This window comes from Delphinus delphis, chromosome 6, assembly GCF_949987515.2.
Source record: "Delphinus delphis chromosome 6, mDelDel1.2, whole genome shotgun sequence".
Lineage (NCBI taxonomy): Eukaryota > Metazoa > Chordata > Mammalia > Artiodactyla > Delphinidae > Delphinus > Delphinus delphis.
Genome location: NC_082688.1, coordinates 13,726,004 through 13,747,639, shown reverse-complemented (window position 1 = coordinate 13,747,639; position 21,636 = coordinate 13,726,004). Strand labels below are relative to the sequence as shown.

The 21,636-nt window shown below is 54.8% G+C and overlaps 1 protein-coding gene across 2 annotated transcripts; it reads right to left on the bottom strand.

The window, feature by feature from the left end:
- Positions 1-949: 949 nt before the first annotated feature.
- On the bottom strand, positions 950-21,409 carry PHF19 (PHD finger protein 19). Of its 2 annotated transcripts, none has more exons than XM_060014241.1 (15): positions 21,176-21,409; positions 18,548-18,748; positions 17,954-18,035; positions 15,442-15,537; positions 14,840-14,940; positions 14,023-14,171; positions 12,240-12,335; positions 11,417-11,485; positions 11,095-11,215; positions 8,796-8,863; positions 7,345-7,503; positions 6,640-6,727; positions 5,790-5,875; positions 4,711-4,806; positions 950-3,523 (listed from the first exon to the last, which is right to left on the bottom strand). In XM_060014241.1, the coding sequence occupies exons 2-15, from the start codon at positions 18,731-18,733 to the stop codon at positions 3,181-3,183; spliced, it is 1,740 nt and encodes a 579-aa protein (XP_059870224.1). In that variant the 5' UTR covers positions 18,734-18,748; positions 21,176-21,409; the 3' UTR covers positions 950-3,180. The 2 variants fall into 2 exon arrangements, with proteins under 2 accessions (XP_059870224.1, XP_059870223.1); XM_060014240.1 differs by lacking the exon at positions 21,176-21,409 and adding an exon at positions 19,245-19,483.
- Between the last annotated feature and the right edge of the window lie 227 nt (positions 21,410-21,636).

Below are 21,636 nucleotides of genomic sequence, written 5' to 3'. Positions count from 1 at the left end.
CGGGGAGACCACTCACCTCAGGAGGGTGTATAGGGCTCTTCACTGTAGAACTTGGACTAGAGCCCAGATCTCTGGATGCTTGGTGCCGTTCACTTTTTATTCCATTACGCTGATTTCAGCCCGGAGAATAATCCCATCCTCTACCCTGCCCTAGCTCCAACTGTGGTTTTGTTCCAAGGGCAGTTATAAAGTTGCAGCAGAAAGAGTGGTAGGAAAAAGCGGGAGCCGTAGTTAAAGAAGATTTTTAAGGGCAGACATTAACACTTGGGGTTTAACATGCTACACTAACCTCTGAAAACAGAGTTCAGTTGAACTCATAGCCTTCAGTTCCCTGTAGCTTTTTCCTATCCCTTCATGCTGCCTCTTGTTCTCTCTCCAAACTACCCCCGATTTAGAGAAGTTTATTTAAGGTGGTAGTCCATCACATTTGTATGTGAGAGGGCTCCCTCAGTATCTGCGGTGCTGAATACAGCGGGGATTCTCCCAGGCATGTGAAGGGTGAGGAACTGGAGCAAAGGAACCTGACAAAGCGGTGCAGGTTCCAACCAGCAGAGCCAGGCCAGGAATGCACTTCAGATTTCTACAACTGTGTGCTTGCAAACTCTGAACGAAGTTTTACAGTGCCTGTACTTAAGCATCTTCGTAGGGTCGCATTCTAAACCCAGTCCCCAGCTTTCACTTCTCTGTGGCCCTCAGCAAATGTTTTTTGCCCCCATGGGTCAGGTACTCACAGAAAAAAGGTTCCACATCCTTCTGGTGGCAAAGGTGAGAATATTGCTGAGAGAATGTGGTGGTGGTAGGAGTGGCTCAGTGGCCAGAGAGAGGATGGGGTCTCACCATTCCTCTTCACCTTCCAGGAAACCAGAGCTAATTCCTCCTGGTACCCAACAGCTGATATTTCACTAGGGGAATGACAGGCAGTTTTTCAAAGTGAGCCTTTAAATTGTAAATCAGACACATTAATTATAATTTTAATATAACAAATGTTATTAAAAGCAGCAATTCAAAACCATAAATCTTTTCGAAGGTGCACAGGGTTATGATAAGGTCAGTTGGCAGTAATGCAGCTATTTTCAGGTATGAATGAAATGCTGGGGTGTGGAGTCAGTGTGACCTTGCCAGGCCTTACACTGACCTCCAGGTGAGGAAGACACTGTCTCCCCCCGTCCTCCTCTTCAAGGCCAGAGCCTCTGGAGCTTGAGTAGAGGAGGTGCAGGTCCACTGACAGGCTGTGTTCATCCTGCACTTTCTCAGGAGCCTGGAAGGCAGGCCTGGGAGGCTGCTGTGTTCTCTGGAGCCAGGCAGGAGGCACCCGGTTAGGTCTGGCCCCGTACTTCAGGCGGTTGGGGGCTGCCTTCTCAGCTCCCCTTCCACCTGGCCCCAGTTGCGGGCTTCAGTGGCAGCAGCTGTGGAGCTGAGAAGGGAGAGAACTGGGCCCAACCAGCTTGTTCCTGCCTGGACCATGCTGGGAAGCAGAAGGAAGTGGGTGGGCTGTGTACAGGAGGTGAGGTCCCAGTTGAAAGGCACTGTTGGGGCTGAGGTTTGAGGCAAGGGGCATCTGAACTCTCTCAGGGACCCCCCTGAATGCCCACAGATGGGGAGGGGTCAGCCTAATGGAAAAACCAGCTCCAGGCCTGCTGCTCTCAGCTCACTGTTCACCCCCCTTCACCTTGGAGCCGGCAGCCTCCAAAACCCAGCCGAGCTGGAGGCCACAGCAGCAGTTGGCAAGGATGGTCCCCATCAGGTAACACCCCTCGCCCCAGTCAAGGCACTTCTTTCCAATCAAGTGAGTCAGTTTCTAATACCTCTGGAAGCAGCAAAAATGAGGGGTCTCCTCCCCCTCCCATTTTTGGTCTCCCTCCAGGTGGGTCTGAGTTTTAATGTTGGTTCTAAGAACTCTATGTATATTCCCACTGACAAAGGCTTCCCTTTGAGGGGACTTAATGACTCAGGCCCTTTAAAAAAATCCCAACCTGCCCCAAAAGTGATTGTCAATTTCAGAACGGGGCAGGGGATAAGGAAGAGGGTATGAGTCCCCCGTGCCTCCCTCTAGGGTCGCAGCTGGTTCACGGGCAGGTGCTGGATGTTCACATTGAGTTGCAGCACATGGCCCCCAGAAGAGAGCCAAGGAAAAGCCAAGGGCAGGAGCCACGCTGGCACCCTAAGGAATGTGTGGGTGTGTGTGGGGGTGTGGGTGTGGGTGTCGGTGTGGTGTGTGTGGGTGTGGTGTGTGTGGTGTGTGTACACCTGGAGGCCGGGGCCCGTGTGTGTGCCTGGAGGTGAAAGCACACATGCAGATGGAAGCTTCTGCGTGGGGGGGTGAGTCTGCGGGTGGGAGGCAGAGGAGACAGTCTGAGGTGTAGCAGGACACGGCTTCCTTTCCTTCAGCCTCAGGTTTGCGAGGCCAGGCCCAGCTCCATGGTAACAGAGAGGGATGTAGCCAGGGGAGGGAACACGGGTCTCAGAAGCTGACGCCTGCAGCCTGCACTCTGGGCCTTAATAACTGGGCTCTGGTGCTGGTGCCTTCGGAAGCAGAGGCCGAGTCTCCTCACGCCTCAGATCCTGAGGTCCCAGGGCCTCTGCCACACAGGCTTTCCAGAGGCATTCTCTCTCCCACCCTCACCACCTCTTCCCAAGGGCAGGAGGAGAGGCGGGAAAGTGAGAGGGAAAGGCTCCTCAAGGCATCCTCTTACCCACCTTCACCCAGTCTTTCTCAAAGGTTTCTGTTCTCATGATGTGGTCCCTGGGATGGGTCAGGTGTAAGGATGTCCAGTGGAGGGTTGGGTGTGTAAACACACACACCCAAAAGGGGAAGGAAAGGTAAAGGGACGCACTGGGGACAAAGACTCGGGCCTCAGGAACAGCCCACAGAGCCAGCAGGACACTAATTCAGAGGAACAGGTAAACAGTTTGAGGGAGTGTGTGGAGACACTGAGAAGTAGCCAGCGGGACCTCAGAGACACAGGCAAAGAGGTGGTGAGCCTGAGGGGGCCGGAGAGCAGAACGGGCACAGCGGAGGCACAGCCCTGGCAGGCAGGCGGGCAGGCAGGGCTCTGGCCAGGCACTTGCAGCTCCGTCTTGCTTCCCTCCCCCACCCCAGCCTGGAGAGAACTGGGGAGCCTGTGGCTTCCGCTGTCTCTCCTTTGGTTTCCAGGACTGCTGGCATCCTTTAGGGGCTGGTCAGTAAGGGGTAGTCCCTTCCCACTCCACCAGGTACTGAACCTTGCCCTCAGGCGTGACCCTCCGAGCCAGCACCTGGTACTTCTCCCCACAGGCTAACCGCCCGGCTGCGCCAAAATAGTTGGTGATGGATGACTTGAGGTGGGACAAGGACGAGTCATCTTCACTGATGCTCTCGAACGTGTGGCTGTCGATGCCCTCGTCGGGCCGCTCAGGGCCTGAGGCCCCCTCTGCGCTGCTGTCGGAGGGGCAGCGTCCACCCAGCTCGGCCGCCCGCCGCTTTGCCCGCAGTGGCATGTACGCTTTGGCTGCCAGCTTCCTCTTGCGGCTGCCCACTGTCCGTCTGTATCGGAAGGGGAGGAGGACGACGACGGGAATGAAACGGGATTATCCCACCAAGTCCCTGTCCCTGAGCACTCCGGGCACCAGGCCCTGGGCACCGATGATCCCCCTGGATCCCTACAACAGCCCTGAGGAGGCTCCAGAGGAGAAACCACCAGCCGGGGAGTGGCAGAGCCCGGATTCAAACCTAGGCGTGTCCAGCTCTAAAACCGTGTTTCTTACGCTGAGGAGCTCAGTGTGGCCTGAGTCCAGGAGCACCATCCTGGTGCTTCCTGCAGCCGTGCAGTGCAGAGGCCCTGCTTACTCTGCCTAGTCGGTCACCTGGACTCACTGTAGCCGGAGGCGTCATGCAGGGGTAGGGACGGGGAGGCAGACATGTGTCCCCCCCTCTCCTCCCCTCTCCCCTCCACAGGGGCAGAAAGAGGCGGAGCGGGGGAAAGAAACGCACACACAAAAGAAGAGGTACACGGTCACGGATACTTAGGAACAAACCAAGACCCAAAGAGCTAGTGAGAACCGAAGAGAGAAAAGAAAACACAGAGGCAACAGCAGAGAAAGACAGAGATGTTTGGAGACAAGACACGCTTCAATGGGCATTACATCGATACTTTAAATTCTACTTTTTGCAAGGGCCTCAAGTATCCTAAGTACAGTTAAAAGAGCCTCAGTTAAAAAGTTGTCTGTGTGCTTTGCAGCACCACCCTCCTTTTGCTGCTGAGGACCAGCTGTTGCCAAGCAGGCTGCACCCTCAGCTAGGCCTCCAGGGATTTCTGTGCCCTCTCCTAGTCCTTATACTTTGCAGGATGCCATTTCCCCTCTCCCAGGCTCTTTTCCTTAAACACCCACAAGACAGACACCAGGTTCAGACAGCCAAGAACCAGGGTCAGGGGACCCTGCAGTCAGAGGCACAGACATTGCAAAATCATGGCAAGCAGAGGCCAAGAACCCCAGAATGGAAGAACCCTGGATCTGAAACTGCCCAGCAAGAGGTGTCACATAACCTGTAGCAGGCTAAGAGGAGCAGCCCGAATGCCCACAACTCAGAACCGGAGGGTCCCAGACCCTCACGCACTTAAGGGCGGCCAGGTCCTGAGACTCAGATGCACAGAGTGAGCCACACATCCCAAAGGGGGTTGGGGGTTCTGGGGGGAGCGATGGAACTTGAATCCATCGTGCTGGGAAGCTAACCTGGAGTCGTAGGAAAGGCTGGTGGAAGCGGAGCCAGAGGTGCTGGCAGCATCAGTGGAGTCCACGTCGGAGAAGAAGGTCTGGCCTGAGCTGGCGCTAAGAGGGAGGAGAGGGTGAGCCTGCCGCTGATCCTCAGCGCCCCTTGGGACCTCCCCGTCATCTCCTGGTCCCTCTCACATGCATCCTTCGTCCCAGTCGAAGCCACCTTCCCACTGAGCTTCCCGCCACCACAGCTGCAGTGGCACCTCCTCTCTCCTGAACATTTCCTACCCATCCAGCCTTCAGAGTCCAAGGAGTCACAAAAGCCTTCCCTGACCACCCTCCCCTGGCACTGACATAAACACTGTGACAGTCATTAGAGATGATAATCACCATGATCCCAGGCACTCGTGCAACACCGTACAGGCCGGGAGTGCTTTCGTGTACAGGATTTTGAGTCTCATAACAACCACGCAGGAACAGGTGAGGAGGTTCAGAGAGGTTAAAGAATTTTGCTAACGTTACACAGATGGCAACTGGTAAGTAGGGGCCGGAGCCCAGGCCTGACTGACTGAAGCCCTTGCTCTCTCCTCCATGCCCACAGGAAAGCACGAAACGACCTTTAATAGTTCTGGAAATAAAACGATGGATGCGGCCCCTCCCCTCGTGTGTACCAAGCACGAGGCTCTGTGGGAATACACAAGGAGCATCCGCCACAGCCTGGGGAGGGTTAGGGAAGGCTCCCTGGAGGAACGTGAATGTGGGGTGATCACAGCAATTTTGGTGTCAGGCGTGAGGCAAGGAGAAGTGGGAGAGGTAGGGAGGGCCGGGCTAGGCAGGCCTTGAGCGCTGCCCTGCGGAGCTGTCCCCGGGAGCCCTGCAGGCTTACAGCATGGGTGTTAGGCTGCCCTAATGCAGACAGACCTTTCAGGCAGCCTTCTGCAATGCGGACCCTTTAACTCAGTGACCCCAGGGGAGCTTCCCTTCCCTCCAAAGGCTCTCTGCTCCACATCTTCCATAGCTAGAGGAATGGTGGTCCCCCTGCTCGGTTCCATCCCAGGCTCCAGAGCAGAGCTCTGTGCCAGGTCCCTCACTGTTACCTTTTTAAACTCTGTATCTCATCCAGCGTGAAGTCGAATATGCTGGCTAGGTGGTGGTTGGTGCTCCAGGCCGAGGCAAAGTCACTCTGTGGACACAGGGAGGAGGGGCGGTCAGCCGGCAAGCATCACTTCCGCCTTTCACAGCACCCTCCTCCCCGCTGCGGGCCGCACAGGCTGCACGGGGCCAGCTGGCCTTCCGAGGGTCAGACTTGTCCCTTCCTCTTTTTTCCAGTCCTGACCAGGGAGCCAGGTCATGTCAGTTCTAGTCCTGGCTCTGTCTCTGGCCGGTTGTCTGACTGTTCGATCTCTGGGCTTGAGTTACCTCAACTGCAAAAGGTGGGTAATAACCCCTTCTGAGCTTCACTCTTAGGAGGTGTCAGGGAGCGTGGCAGAATGGAATGACAGTTGTGAAGGTGCCTTATAAATGGTCCATTGGAGACACGGCTAATGTTACTGCCCACAGCGAGGGCCTCAGTGAGGATGCAGGGCTACTGAAGAAGGCAAGAATGCTCTGGAGCTCTGGTTCTGGGCTGGGCTCTGCCACTGCCTGAGGTGTGACCTCAGGAGGGTCACTGCCCTCCTGGGCCCTCAGTTTCCCCACCTGGACAGTGGAGGCAAGGATATTACCTGCCCTTGCCCAGCCCCGCTCTGGGTTCTTGGGAGAACTTGGGGAGATGAAGGAGGAGTCTCGCAGTGCCTGGCCCTTCCTTGTTTAACCAGCTGTAAAAGGATCCTTTCGGGGACGTGGGAGAGTCCCCTGGGCCTGGGGGACTTAGTTTTCTGCACAGGAATCCCTAGTATGTGCTGACCCTGAGTGTGAAAGTGGAGAGTGAGAAAACGAGAAACTAACACTGGGGATAGCATCTTCCAGCAAAAACTTTGATCTTTTTCTTCTATAAACTCGCCTTTTCTGCTGCTGGAAATCATGAGGCAACAAACTGTGGAGACAGAAAAGGGAAAGGGTGGCCCAGTCAGAGCCTGAAGGCCCAGAGGGTGGCCCCGAGGGAGGAGTGGCTGGGCAGGGGTGGGGTCACAGCGTGGGAGTGGGCACAGGCTCTCCTTTACAAGGAGACCTGGGGAGGCGGCGGGGGGGTCCTCTGGGGCAGCAGGTGTGTGAGGGTGGTGGGGTATAGTGGGCAGGCAGGAGAGGAGGTGCCTCTCCTGCCTCGGGCATCCAGGTGCTCTGCCCCTCACCCCCCATGCCAGGAAGAGGGGGCTGGGCTCAGCCGGGAGCGCTAGGGACCCCTTACACACTGACTGCCCCTTGACCTCTGCCTCAGCCCTAAGCCAGCAAGACTGGGTCCCGTGATCTGGCTTTCCCTCCAAGCGAGGCCACAAGGGGCTGTGGCTGAAGGAGCGGGAGCGTGGTATCAGGTCCCGGCTCAGCCACTGACTGGCCGGTTCAGGGTGCCTCCAGCTGGGACTAACTGGCTGGAGGCCTGCCTTGATCACTTGGATGCCACCACACAGCCCATCGGAGGGGGCTGCAGCTGGAGCCGGGAGCAGAGGACCCGAGGTCGGCTGCGGCCCCGGCCCAAGGGCCCCAGGCACTGACCCAGGCTTGCTCTTTCCTCTCTTACGCAGCTCAGAGGCGCCGTTCTCAGTGGGCACCAGGCCCTTGTCGGGCAGCAGCTTCCCGGGGGGGTTGGGCGGGACGCGGATGCGCAGGCGGAAGATGCACTTCTTCTTCTTGATCTCCTTGCCACAGAGGAACCTGGGGGTGGGCAGGGAGAGGAGAAAGCTCTGGAGCCTGTCCGTCCATCCTCCTGGGGAGGAGAGTCAAGTGTTAAAACCTCCCTCTCTGCCTCCCCGGACCCAGAGTGGCCCATGGAGACACTGATTCCTCGAAGCCTGTGGGATCAGGGGCTCCAGGTGGCGGCCGAGAACGCAGCCGGCGGCTCGTCCCCGTGCTTCCTTGTCTTGTGTGTGGCTCTTGCTGCTCCTCCCTTTTCTTCTCTGCCTCAACCAGCCCCAAGGCCTCTGCCTACAGGAAGCCCTCCTCCAGCTCCCCGTGGAACCCTGTGGTCAAAACACTGCATTCCACACCACTCTGTTCTCTGCTCTCCCCAAGGAGACTGAAAGCACCTCCAGGCACTTCCCTCACCCTTTCATCACTGGCTGAGCTGCCATGAGGCTGCAGAGGTGACTTAGCCACAGTCCTACCCTCAGGAGACCGTCCACAGAGAGGTCAGGAGGCCCCACGTACTCAAGTAGAGGGCTGTGTCTGGGCCCCAAACCGTGACAAGATGAAAGAGAGAGTGGATAGTTCTGTCTAGAGATGTCTGGGGAGGTTTCACAGAAGCAGGGACCGTGTCTTATTCACGGTGTCCTCAGTACCTACACAGGGCTGACACAGAGCAGTTCAATAAATAGTCATGGATGGAACAAATGAATGAAAGGCATCAAGGAGCATCCTAGGTGAAGAAAGAGTGTGAGCAAAAGCACTGAGTAGGAAAGCAAAGGGTTCAGAATGGCTGACGCCCAGAATAGATAAAGCAAAGGGTCCGTGGCAGAAGGTATGGGCAGGGTCTGATCATAAGAGGCCTTGAATGCCATGCTAAGGAGCTTGGGCATTCTCCGTGGTGGTAGCGAGGGGCATGCCAGCCGTGTGTTCTGAGAAGAACTCAGCAGTGTGGATGGGCAGACATGGGCTGGGGACAGGTGATGAATCCGTGCTTCAGTGCCTGGCCCAGAACCACAGATGGCTACTGCAAGGGAGACCTCAGACAGCAGCGGGCCCTCAGAGAGCAGGGGTTTCAGCCCCCTATGGAGCTGAGTCCAGTATCAAAATGTGTCTGGCTGCTGGAGTGGTCAGGGGAGGCATCCCAAATGAAGTGGGTGCTCCCTGATCTTGAAGGACGGGTAATATTCATATAGTCAAAGAGAAGTGGAGGGAGACCCAGGTGGGAGCATAGCTTGTGCCAAGGTTATGAGGTAGGAAGACGCTTTAACTGAAATCCAACCTGTCGGGGGGCCCACAGCACTCCCTCCCTTCCCTGCACGCACCGGCTTTTATAACTGTTCAGAGCGTTGAGGAGATGCGGTCCTCGGTCCGTCACGGGGGTGCTGGTGAGCTACGGGGGAGCAGGGCAGAGGACAGTCAGACCTGGCGCATGGCATCTGAGAAGACCTCAGCCCCTGCCCCCACCCTCTCCTCAATCTCCTGATGCCCCGAGTCCTCCAGGCGAGGACCACTGACTTGTTCCATGATCTCAGACAAGTCTTTTCACCTCTGAGCTCACGTCCCCATCTGAAAATGAGGAGCGTAACTCCTGTCCTAAATGTATCAAGAGGTTTAAAAATGTCCATGCCCTTGACCCAGTAATGCTGCTCCGTGGAACCTGTCATACAGACATGACACACAAATAAAGCTTTATGTACAAAAAAGTTCACCGCTTCATTTTCCTAATGATGGGAAAGAAACTACATGCCCAACAGGAAAGAAACAAGCAAGTAAACTATGGTGGAAACCATGCAGCCATGAAAAATGCTGATTAAAAACTCTTTCATAACATGGAAAAGTATTTATGATATAATGTAAACTGAAAAAAAATGACTTAAAATTGTATATACTGTCTGTTTTGTATACAGATTCATTTGTATTATTTTTTAGATTCTACATACAAGTGACATAATATTTGTCTGACCTATTTCACTTAGTATAATATTCTCTAGGTCCATTCATGTTGCTGCAAATGGTAATATTTCATTCTTTTTATGGCTGAGTAATACTCCATTGTATATATACACCACATCTTCTTAAACCAATCATCTATTGATGGGAAATTGGGTTGTTTCCATGTCTTGGCTATTGTAAATAGTGCTATGACCACTGGGGTGCAGGTGTCTTTTCGAATTAGAGTTTTCATCTTTTCTGAATATATGCCCAGGGGTGGGGTTACTGGATCATATGGTAGCTCTATTTTTAGTTTTCTAAGGAACTTACATTCTGTTTTCTATAGTGGCTGCACCAATTTACATTCCCACAAACTTACGGTTACCAAAGAGGAAAAGGAGGGGGAAGGGATAAATTAGAGGAGTATGGGATTAAGAGATACACACTACTATACGTGAAATAGATAAGCAACAAGGATTTACTGTATAGCACAGGGCACTATATTCAATACCTTGTAATAACCTATAATGGAAAAGAATCTGGATAAAATGTGTGTGTGTATGTATACACACACACGCACACACACACACACACACACACACACACACACATATATATGACTGAATCACTGCTGTATGCCTCAAACTAACATAATATTGTAAATCAACTATACCTCAATAAACAATTGTAAATACCGTATAATCTAAGCCCTATAAAAAGAAAAACAGACGTAAATGAGAGGCTTGAACTCTGTGCACCTGTGTGTGTTAGCAGTGGATGTTTCTGAGTGGTGAGATGCAGGAGTATGGATGGTTTTCTTTGAAGTGTACTTTCTTATACTTTTTGGTACTTTGAAAATTTTCTACCAGGAACATGTATGAGTTTTTTTTTAATAAATCAGGAAAAAATTATTTAAAAATCCCAGCTCTACCTATCTTTAAGGGCTTTATAATATGTATGCCTTTTGTAAATTATCAAACACTGTAAACGAAGATGTTACTATATGAAGAACTTCTGCCAAGCATAAGGTTACTTTAAAAAAAAAAAAGCCCTATTTCACTAAAGGATTTGGGGCAGTCAGCAGAGATGACTCACTCTGGATGTGGTGGAGAGGATTCAGAGGCTGTCATTAAAGGGTGCATGGCCCTGCCGTGGAAGTGGTTGGGGAAGCCCTGGCTCAGCTCTCTACCTCTGACATCCTGAAAGTCTCTGGTTTGTGACTTCACTCCGTGAATCCCAGTTCCCAGACCCCTGGTGATCTCTTCTGCTATTCAGAGTACGACCGGCAGAGGGCAGGCCCACTTCACTTTCCATCCTAGCCAGGTAATCTGGAGTGGGTCACACAGCTCTGTAGGGAGATCTCCTCCAGCCAGACTCGACCCCCAGCTCCCTACAGCTGAGCTGGTGAGGCCCTAACCCACCCACTACCAAAGCCTGGGTTAGGAAGCTCCTTGCAGGGAACAGGCTCAGACGCCTGGACTCAGAGATGCAACGGCTCAAAGGCTCTGGGTCTTTGTCCCCACTCAGCAGCCCTCACGGACAGCCAGCGTTCCTGAAGAACTGTGCTCAGAGACCCAGATCCTAGTGCGGCGCCGTGTGGCCCTGGGCAAACCTCTCACCTCTCTGGACTTAGGGAACCCCACTGTGGAACGGCTTCTCGCCATTCTGACGTCCCACGGTCTCGCATACCTTGCCAAGCTGCAGGAGCTCCCAGTGGTGGTTGACAAAGGCCAGAATCTCCTCAAAGTCAAAGTACTTCTTCTTGCTCTGCACCCCCAGGTTGTAGAGGGCCAGGTGAACCACATCGACCCTGGGCAAGGGTGCAAGGAGGCAGGCCCACAGTGAGCTGGCAGCCTGTGCAGCCAGGGCTGGAGCATCCTGGGTCCAGGCTGAAGGGCAGGGGCAAGGCTGGGACCTGGTGGCTGGAAATGGAATTGTTCCCGGAGGGAGGAGGGAAGGGAGAAACTGGGAAGGGACAGGAGTGGGCCTGGGCCAAGCCCCACCCTCTCACCATCGCAGGGGCAACCTCTCGATGTACTCTGGGCCCTGGTTGCACACGGAGCAGAAAAACAGGTAGAACCTGTGGGTGGGTGAAAAGGGGGCCTGTGGTAGGAGGGGCTCTGACACCCGACCCTGGTCCAGTGCCCTCACCCCCACCTCCCGCCTGCTTTCCCAGAGTCAGCATTGTCCTCATTCCCTCTGGGGAGGGGATAAAGATGGGGCAGAACAGGGACCAAGAACTACTCCCCCACCCCTTCTAACCAGTACCTCAAACCCTTTCCCAAATATCACTGCCCTGGAGGGTGGCTGAGTTCTGAGTGAGCTGAACTAGGCTGGGCTGCAGGGACCACCCTCTTCCCCTCTGCCTGACACACACACACACACACACACACACACACACACACACGCACTCAATCACAAACCACGTGAGACACCAACCAAGACACACACAGTATCCTGTTTGACACACATAAGCCTTCCACTAGCTTAGCCCCCTTGGTTAGAGGCCAGATCAAGTCATCCATTTCCCCCACTGCCTCCTCCAACAACCCCAGTCAGGGCTGGGGCAGGGCCTGTGTCTCTCCCCCTTCCCCAGACACTTGAAGCGTCTGGGGCTTAGGGAAGGTGGGGCTGCGACTGGGGATGTGGCCCAGAGTGTCCCTCTACTGGGAAGGCCTCCTTACCCTGAGCTGCCTCTGTAGACAGGGACACGCTGTCCCAGCCCCCCACTGGGGGTCTGGGGCTTGGCAGGCAACCTGAAGGAGTTGCTGCAGCTGCTGCCCCCATCCCCCCACCTCGCCCCCAAGGCTGAGCCAGACCAGATTAGCACCTACCGGTCTCCGAACATCATGGGCTCATTGAGACACTGGGTGCAGGCCTCGTGGAACCACTGCCTGCACCGGTAACACTGCAGCATCCGCAGGTACCATCTGGAGAGCCAGAGGAGCCAGGGTCAGCCAGGCCCACACTCCCAGCCAGGGATCAGCCTCAGCAACCTTTCCCAACACAAACTCGCCCTCCAGCGGGGGGAAGGGAAGAGAACTCACAGTTACTGAGCACTGGGCTGTGCCAGGGGAAGCCCTGGCAGCAGGGCTTAGGCTATATCATTTGATCTCACCGTCTGGTCAAACATGGGCCGCTGACCACTTTACAGGTGAGTCAGAGGTTAAACAGATTGTTCAAGGTCACTCAGGAGGCAAGTGGTGGATGGTGACTCAAATCCTGGCCTCCCTGACTTCAAAGCCCACGCTCTTTGTGCCACACTGGAGCCCCCATCTCTGGTCTGTGCCTCACACACTGCTTCCCAAACACTACTGTTGGGGAAAGGTTTGCCCTGGAGACTTCATGGGAGAATAAAGGCTCCTATAAGCCCCTCATCTGGTAATGTATTTACCCTATGACAACCATTCAACAACTACTCACTGAATAAGAATGAAAACCAAAAAGGTGCTTTCTTAATTAACAGTCAATGCTTTGTTCACACCTTCTCAGGTGTGGTCCTTGGACCACCAGCATCAAAATCACCTGGGGTCCAGGTTAAAATGCAGAAGATTCCTTGACCCGTTCCAGGCCTACTCAATCTTTGGGATAGCCCCTGGGAAACACACTTCTGACAATCACCCGAGCAGCTCTGCCCAGTAAGCATTGAGAACCACCACCTCAATGCTGCAAAGGTCTCTATAAGCATTTCTCCATCTGTTATCCCAAAGGCCTCAACACCCACAGAAGGATGATGGGGCCGAGGTTATTAATCCCACTTGAGAGATGAAGTACTTCAAGTGATTTGCCCAAATCACCCGGCTACGTCGTAAGCACAGCCTCCAGACCCCTAGTGCTTGTCAGCAGAACTTGGGGATGAGACTCAGGACTTCAGGGTGAACTGGAGGCTGTTTCCTGAGGGCAGAGGTTCCATCTCTCACTTCCGTGGTTCCTCCCACAGTGTTGGTGCAGTCAGCCCAAGGGAACAGGCTCAATCGGCCATGGCTGCATGGAGGCCCAGGCCACAAGGAAGAATCAAAGACTCCCATCCTACATATAGTCAGGGTGAGAACCCCCTCCACAGCGTCCCCAAGGTATTCCCCCCAACCCCTGCTTGCACACCTCCAGGGAAAAGGACCTTCATAGCTCATCAGCAGCCTGTCTCATTGACTCTGGCAACGGAAAGGTTTATCTCCACGTCCATGCACCAACAGTAACAGCTCACAATTGTTAAAGTGCTTACCAAGAGCCAGGAACTGTGTGGGCCTTTACGTGAATGACCTAATTCACACACCGCTCACAACCACCACGTCACGGGAAAACTATGATGAGAACTGAGGCTCAGGGGTAGCACAGCTCTAAGGGGCTGGTTGGACACTGGGGGCCAGTCTGGTAACCACTCTTCAATACTGCCTTCTTTTCCACGGTGCCCCAAGAGAACAACCGCCACTCCCCTGCACCCCGCTGCGGAGAGCGCTAGCCCTGTGCTCTCGAGCCCCGCGCGCGCTCAGGTGTCATCCCCGAGGCCTGAAGGAGGATACGGGCTCTTCCATGGGGGTCTGGCTGCCCCAGCCAGCAGCGCCTACCCCGCTTCCCTGGGGCCCCGCCCCGCGCCCCGCCCCGCCCCCGCGGCCTTACTCTCCCGGCCCGCCGCAGTAGCAGTAGCATTGCTGCTGGTTGGTGCGGTGGGGCGAGTCCCACTCCAGCTCCTCGGGCTGGTAGGACAGCACCATCTTCACAGCCTGCAGGGTCCTGGCGATGGCGCCCTTCTTCAGCGCGCCGCCTTTCTGCGGGAAGATGAGGGCCCGGGTTACCCGCGGGGGTCCCGGTTGGGCCACACATGGCTCCCTATCAAGGCTAATGCCGACCAGGTGGAACAAGATATTGCAATGTAGTCAGAAACGCACAAAGCCTCTTCTCATCAACCCCAGATCCATCCTCTCTCTATCCCCAAGGAGCTGCATTTTCAATAATATTAATAGTAATAAGCACAACAATAAAAGTAACAATAATAACCAACACATATTGAGAGTGGGCGCTTATATGGATTTTCTCTCTTAATAGTGATTTCTCACTATTTGTTGGGGGCCTCCTACTCCTGACACCAAACCTGTATCCATTTAAAGAGTACTTGTTTTCTTTTTTTTGGCCGCACAGCATGTGGCATCTTAATTCCCCCACCAGGGATCGAACCCGCACCCCCTGCATTGGAAGCGCGGAGTCTTAACCACTGGACCACCAGGGAAGTCCCCAAACCTGTATGCATTTAACAACCAAGGAAACAGGCTCAGGGAGGCTAAGGAACTGCACAAGGACATCAGCTGATTAAGTGGCAGTCTCTGTCTGCCTCCAAAGCCAGGCTCTGTGACCAGGAGTGAGGCCCGAGCCCAGGGGGCCTCTGGGCTTCCAGACTGGAGGATGGGGAGAAGCAGGGTGGGAAGGATGGAGGGCTCACCCGCACAGCCAGCGCAAAGATGCAGCGTCGGCAGAACCAAGGTGTGAGCAGGGGCCGGTCGGCACTGCCCGCTATGGGGATGTGGCACTGCTGGTGGTAACCTATGGCAAAGGAGAGGGGGTGAGTGCCCACGAGGAAGCAGTGGCCCGAGGCCAGTCAGCCCAGAGGCGGCAGGCTGGGGAGGGCTGCGGCAAGTCCTAGGAGCTGTGTGCCTGCCAGCTGCCAGGGGACTGGCTGGTCATGCTCACCAGGCAGCCAGGCTGGTGTCCAAGCAGGCCACTAAGAGCCAGCATTGGCCCACGGCGGGAAGCACCAAAGGTCTGGCTTCAGCCTCTGTGCCCCATCTCTCCTACCCATCCTCTCCACCCACGGGGGCTCCAAAGTGCATAACTTCTCTCACTTTCCAGAAGCCCCAGCTTTCCCCAGGGATCACCTCCCTGGGCCCTCTTTCCCAGAGACTGGCCCCTTGTCACTCTGGAGCTCCAAAAGAAACAGGAAGCCAGCTAAGGCCCCAATGGTCTGAGGCGACACAGGTCCCGAGCCAGCGGGGAATGGGGACCCACAGGTCTGGGCCTTCTCCATGCCCTGCTCATCACACTCACCCAGGCCACACTTCCCACAGATGAGGATCTCATTCAGTGGTCCTGATGTCTTCCCCAGGCAGATGTTGCACTTGGGTTCCTCTCCTGGAACACCAGCTGAAAGAACGAGGCCCTCTAGGGTCAGGTCGGGCTCACAGGAAACAGCAGTTTTAAAATTACATTCCAGGTGCTGAGCCTCTACTGAGTGCTGGGCCCCGTAGGCCAACTCACTGAATCTCCCCAACCAGTCTGAGCTGCCTATTCCCATTAGCCCATTCTAAAGATGGGGAAATTGAGGCTCGGAGAGGTTAAGTCCCACGCTCAGCTGGTAAGTAGGAGGGGGGGATTCAAACCCGCAGCTAACTGACATCACATTATTTGTCCTTTTCACCGTGTCATGCTGCCTCCCCTGCTTAATTTAACTTGATTTGTTAAAGTATTTTATGTTAAATAATTAAAAAAAAATTTTATTATGGAATAATAACAGAATGTTATAATGAAACTCCACGTTCTTATCAACAATCATGAACTCACGGCCAATCTTGTTTTGACTATATTCCCACTCACTTCCCCCCCTCCTGTATTAAATATTTCAGTACGTATCGCTGAAAGTTCAGGACTCCAAAAAAAAAAATAACTACAGCACCTTTATTGCACCTAAAAATTAAAAATAAATTCTTAATATCAACAAATTCAGTTAGTGTTCACATATTCAATTGTCTCAAAAAAGTCATAACAATTTTAAGTTTGATCAATTGCTTTTAATCTACAGTTTCCCTCTCCATCTCTCTTTTTTTCCTTTGCAATTTGGCGTTGCTGAAGAAGAAATATGTATTTATGACTGAAGGGTTTGAGTGAATAAAGTAAGATACATTTTGATGTGTGTTTCTGTCTCATTTCCCCTAGCAGACGGAAAGTTCTGTAAGGGCAGAAAAGGTATCTGTTCATCTCTGTGTCCCCAGGACCTCTTATGGGGTGTGGCACATAACACGTGTTCAAGACATGTTTGTTGAATAAATGATGTCTTGCCTCTTATCCCTGAATATGCTCCCAGGAAGGCGGGACCCACTGTGGGTCGCAGTAAGTCTTCACTGGCTTAATGAAGTGATGGATCAGTAACTATAGCGTGCTCAGCCTTATGCTCTAATCTTGGGCGACCCCGGAGGGCTGCTGTCCTACCTGTGAGGAGCAGTGATCTGGCTGGGGAGCCACACGGTGAGCACTGCAGCACCTCCTTAGTGCCTGGCACACAGTGGGCCTTCTATTCATGGTGTGCTACTTCGATCCATGGTTTGGACTGTCTTTCCTCACCAGCTGGCTCCTTCTGCTTTGAAAAAGAAGGTAGCCCAGGAGAGGAGACCCTCGTTGCTTTGGATTTTTAAATAATACCTTTAGGGTGAGAGGGGCTTGGAGAAGCATCAGCCTGTATTAGCCACAACGTCTTGGAGAAAAAGGCAATTTGGAAGCTCAACTAACTGGCTGGGTTCTGTGGCCTCTGCTTGGCAGGCTCTTGAAATCATCTCTTACGGTAACAAATTCTTCAGAAACAGCCTCCCTGTAACTCAGCAGCACTGGGCTAAGCATTTAACCACACTGTGAGGCCAGTACGTTCAGTCTCCTTTTTCTCAGATGAAGAAACAGGCTCACAGAGGTTATGTCACTCACCCAAAGATATGCAGCAGTAAGTGGCAGAGCTAGAATATCTTGGTCCGAGGAATACTGGACCCTAAAACCTGCCTCTTCCCCACATACCGCCATGTCGGTTCTCCTGTTAGAGCATAAATGGCAAAAAAAAAAAGTCTCTTCTCTCACGGTAACTCTGACTGGTAGTGGCTGCTTGGAGCTCCATGTTGAAAATATGCAAGTGTTGTGATTGATTAGTGATGTCTGTCATGTACATGGCAAGGAAGAAAGGTGGCAAGAATGCCCCCAATCTGTCATCTCTGTAAGACAGTATCAGCTCTCTGAGGGCAGGAATGGTACCCAACCCAGCTCCCTTTCAACTCTGAAAACTGGCCTAGCTCCATCCTGGTAAGTCCATCATCACCTTGCCTGGTTCATATCTGCTTGTTTGGTCTTTCCCCCATGAAGAAAGCTGCCTCCCTCGTTTTCTTACCATGCTGACAGGGGACACTGTGCTTATATCGAAAGGTGACAATTCTGATTGCCTGGGCCCTTCCCTGTTCCCTAGCCCCAGAGTGACCCAGAGCTTTGGGCAGCAAGGAAGCAAACACAGGCCTGGGACCCAACCCTGCTCTCCCAGCACCTCCCTGGGCCACTTTCTCCATCTGCCTGCCTCCCTCATGAGTAGGAGTACTCAAGGGGATGACAGATGTTACAAGTGTGTTTCCACATAAATGTACAGCTGGTAATCCGATCAGCGTCTCAGGTGCACCTGGGGCTCCAAGGACAAGGCCAGTTGCCAGAAGTTAGAGACAGAAGGCGAGAAGGAAAAAATGGAGGGAGAGGCGGAGAGAGGATCGGGGATTGGGCTGCGGGGCGGGGGGGTGCCTGAAATCACAGGAATACTCACCATGCTGTATGTCCTTCCACAAGACCCAGTATTTGGAGTTATCTTCAAAAGTTACAAGGCAGCTCTGCTTAGAACTGCTGACCTGGGGCAGAGAGAGGGAAGGGCAGTGTGAGACAGTAGCCGGGGAAAAGCCACTTGAACACGGTCTTCCTCTCCCATTTCTGTCCCCACAGGTCAGAGGCTTTAGACCTCTCCTTGTGCTGCAAAAAGGAAAGCCAGGCTAGAAGGGGAAGGAGGATGGCAGTTCCGGAGGTAGTGCACACCCACTCACTGGAGTTGTGCAGTCAGGGACTGGGGGACGGCAACTTGGCGGGAACGCCAAGGACAGAACAGGCCAGGTGATCGTCTGTGGTCCTCTCCAACCTGACTATTTTGTTTTGTAGGCTCACAGAGCACTTTTCTAAAGATGTTGGCCCTAAGGATGGCACCTGCCTTTGCAGGCTCCGCCTCCTTCCACTTTCAGTTTGGAGCATAAGAACAAGGCGGGAATTTCCCAGCAGTCTCCCAGCCTCCATCACTGGTCTGAGGCCAAGACCAGAGGATGAGCAGAGAGATGCTGAGCCTGGGAACTGGGGCCAGGAAGGAAAGGTTTACCCTCTTGATCTTCCCGAGATAATACAGTCCATCTGTCCACCGGCACAGCACATACTGGCCCTCTGTCAGCTTGGACATCAGGTCTTTGAAGTTGTTCTTGGCTTTTGCCAGGGCCCCCTTGTTGGGGAGGTGGCTGGTGGCACCATAGGAGTCCCGAGTCCCTGGGTCCAGACCTCGATTCTCCATCAGCTTCCACTGACACTGGAAGAGAAAGAGAAAGGGGTTTTTACTCCTTACTTCAGGAGAAGGGGAAGGAAGGAAAGAAACAACCATTTATGTAACCTGTGCTATGTGCCAGACGCGTTTATCATCTCACTGGATCCTGCTGACAACGCTGTGAGGGAGGCATTATTATTCCCATTTTACCAGTGAGGAAACTGAGGTTTGGCAAGGGGAAGTGGCTATGGGGTCAGAGGCAGAGTCATGGTCCATAATCAGGCGAGCTGATTCTAAGTCCTGCTCTCTCCCCACCCATACCATGCAGCCTTCTAAGTAGAAAGGCTCTCTCAACCAACCACGGAGCAAAATCTCCCTGCCCAGTGGGGCCTGAACCTCACTCCCTGGCTTCACAGCCAGAGGTTTTATCCCTAAAGCAAACACACTCTGTGTTCCCTGAGTGGAGGACCTTCTCCAGGGGGCAGCGGGAAGTTCTCAGACCCCTGACCCCTACCCTGAGAGCTGGCCAGAGAAAACTCACCTGGAGAGGGAAACTCCTGGGTGGCTTGTGAACTGGTATAGACTTGGCCATCTGTGTCTTCTGCAATCTCCTTTTCTGTTCTCAATTATGGGATGATTTAATGGACACCAATTCTGGGACATTTAAACTCACTTATGCTTTTACTCAGATGCAAACCGGCTCCAAGCAGTGAAGTCATTGCCATGCCAACCTCTCCACATCTGTCTTTCACCATCCTACAAATGTGCCGCTCCCATTGCTTTCGCTGCTTCCTGCTAATGGTACTACTATGGTCCCCAGACCCCCAAGCATCTTAGACTTCTCCAACCGATCAGCTGCCACAGCAGCCAAGCACAGTGGCCTCTGGCAACCCACTCCTCTCTTCCATCCCCCTGTCCTGGTCTGAGTTCAGGCCTCACCTTGCCTGGGCCATTCATTCATTCAAGAACTGTTTCCTGAGCCTTGTGCTCACTCACCTATGCTGGGAACCTGGGATTCGGAATGGAACCACCAGCGCCCAGTGTTAAACAGGCCACTCCCTGTTTCCTGCCTCCCCACCAGACTCTTCCACAGGGCCCTCAATTCCCATCTTCTTATTCTCCCAGAAACCTTCTGTGGCTCCCCAGTACCTTCAATGGCATTCAAAGCACCCCCCACGGCCCCCTCCTCCTCAATCTGGGCTCACCTGGCTCCAGGCCCCTCCACACACTCTCCACTAAGCCAAAAGCACAGCATCCCTCTGTTCCCTGCACCCGCTACTCTGGTGCCCTCCTTCTCTGCCAAGGCGCTGGGCACCTGGTGTTATGATTACCTGTAGACAGGGAGAGAGTCCTGTGTTTTTCCCTGTAAGTGTGTGTGTACTCCTGTGAGACTGTGTTTGATGTCTACAGCCTTATGTCAGTGAGCATATGAAATGGAATACATGTGTGTGCATGTCAAGGGCCCTAGGGCAGGCAGGGCCTTGCTGGGGTCTTCACTCTCCAGATGGTGGCGCGGCCACGTCCCCTCTTGCCTCCCCCCCCACCCCCGCCCCCGCCCCTCCCCCCCAATTCCTCTCTTTTCTCCAGGGCAGAGCGCGCAGGCACCGGGCAGGGTGTGCAGTCCAAATCTCTGCCTTCTCCCTGCCACCTGGCTCCCGGGCGCTGCAAGGTCCCTGCCCGCCGGGCCTGGGGCCCGGGCCCGCGGCAGGTTCACAAACTGACACTTCCTCCCCCGCCGCGCCGTTGGGAGCAGGCCCGGTCGCCGCACCCCCCCTGGCGGGGCGGGGGCCCTCGGGTGGCGGCCCCCCCAACCGCGCCTCCATCCTCCCGGAGCGGGCCCCCGCGGGCTGTGATTGGCTGATTCAAACCCATCTGCAAAGAAATGCCTGTTTGCGGGTTCCCGTCGGCGTCCAGTTCAAATCCGCGGCACCCGGATCGCGGGGCCGGGCGGGGGCAGGAAGCGAGGATGATTCATGCGCAGGGGCCTCTCCCAGGGCGGCCGTTGGCTTTTTAAAAAGGGTGTTTGGGAGGGGAAAAAGCTTGCAAAAGTACCCCCTTCGGGTTCAAGCGCTCCTCTCTTTAGTCGCTCCGACGCCAAGCCTCCCCCATCCCAATCCTGCCGCAGCCTGACTTCGGACGTGAGCAAAATCCCAAACGCCCCCGTCGGTCTCCAAGCCACCCACCCCCCGACACACACAACAGGAAAAATAAAGATTTTAGGCACAGGACTAGCGACCTGTCACACACGCCCCCCAAAGGCTCGGGGACCCGGGCGGGGCTCCCGCCACCCCGCGGACACCGTTCACCCCTCTCCACCCCCAAGGCGTGCGGCTTCCCAGGACTCCAACGCCCCCGGAGGCGTCTGACCCGCCAAAGTTCGGGAAATTTCCAAAAGAGGGATGATTGCAGGGAAAGGCGAGTGTGGCGGGGAGTCCCCCGGCCCGGGCCGTCAGCCCGCAGCGCTGAACTTACCGCGAGGCTGCGTGTCCGCCGGTCCCACTTGGAGTCTGGCCACCAGGCGCATCGGCGGCGGAGGTGGCTGCGCTCGGCCCGCGGCTGCCCGGCCGAGTGTCCGCCCGTGGGGCCGGGGTCGGGGTCTCGGCGGGGGCGGGGCGGGGCGGGGGCGCCGCGGGGAGGAGGGGGGGCGGAGGAGGAGGGAGGGGCCGGGGCGCTCAGGAAGGGGCCCCCCGGGCGCGGGGCGCCATCTTTTTCGCGTTTTCCCGCGAATTATTGACGTCTCGCTTATGTAATTAGCGGGGGCCGCGCCGGCCTCGCCATTGGAGCCCGCGGCCGCGGGGCCCCGCAGCACCGCCCGCCCGCCGGCTCGCCCACTCCCGCCCCCGGGCCGCCCCCGCGCCGCGCCCCGGCCTCCGCCCCCGCCCCCGCGGGCGCGCATCCTCCGCCGCCACCGCGCGCCGGACGCAGACAAGCGG

Excerpts from the sequence above, each read along its gene's own strand:
- PHF19 (XM_060014240.1), bottom strand. The coding sequence starts at position 19,295 with ATGGCCAAGTCTATACCAGTTCACAAGCCACCCAGGAGTTTCCCTCTC. Across the intron at positions 11,486-12,239 it reads CCCATGATGTTCGGAGACCG|GTTCTACCTGTTTTTCTGCT; the intron begins GTAGGTGCTAAT and ends ACCCACCCACAG. Across the intron at positions 7,504-8,795 it reads CTGAACAGTTATAAAAGCCG|GTTCCTCTGTGGCAAGGAGA; the intron begins GTGCGTGCAGGG and ends GCCCACCCCCAG.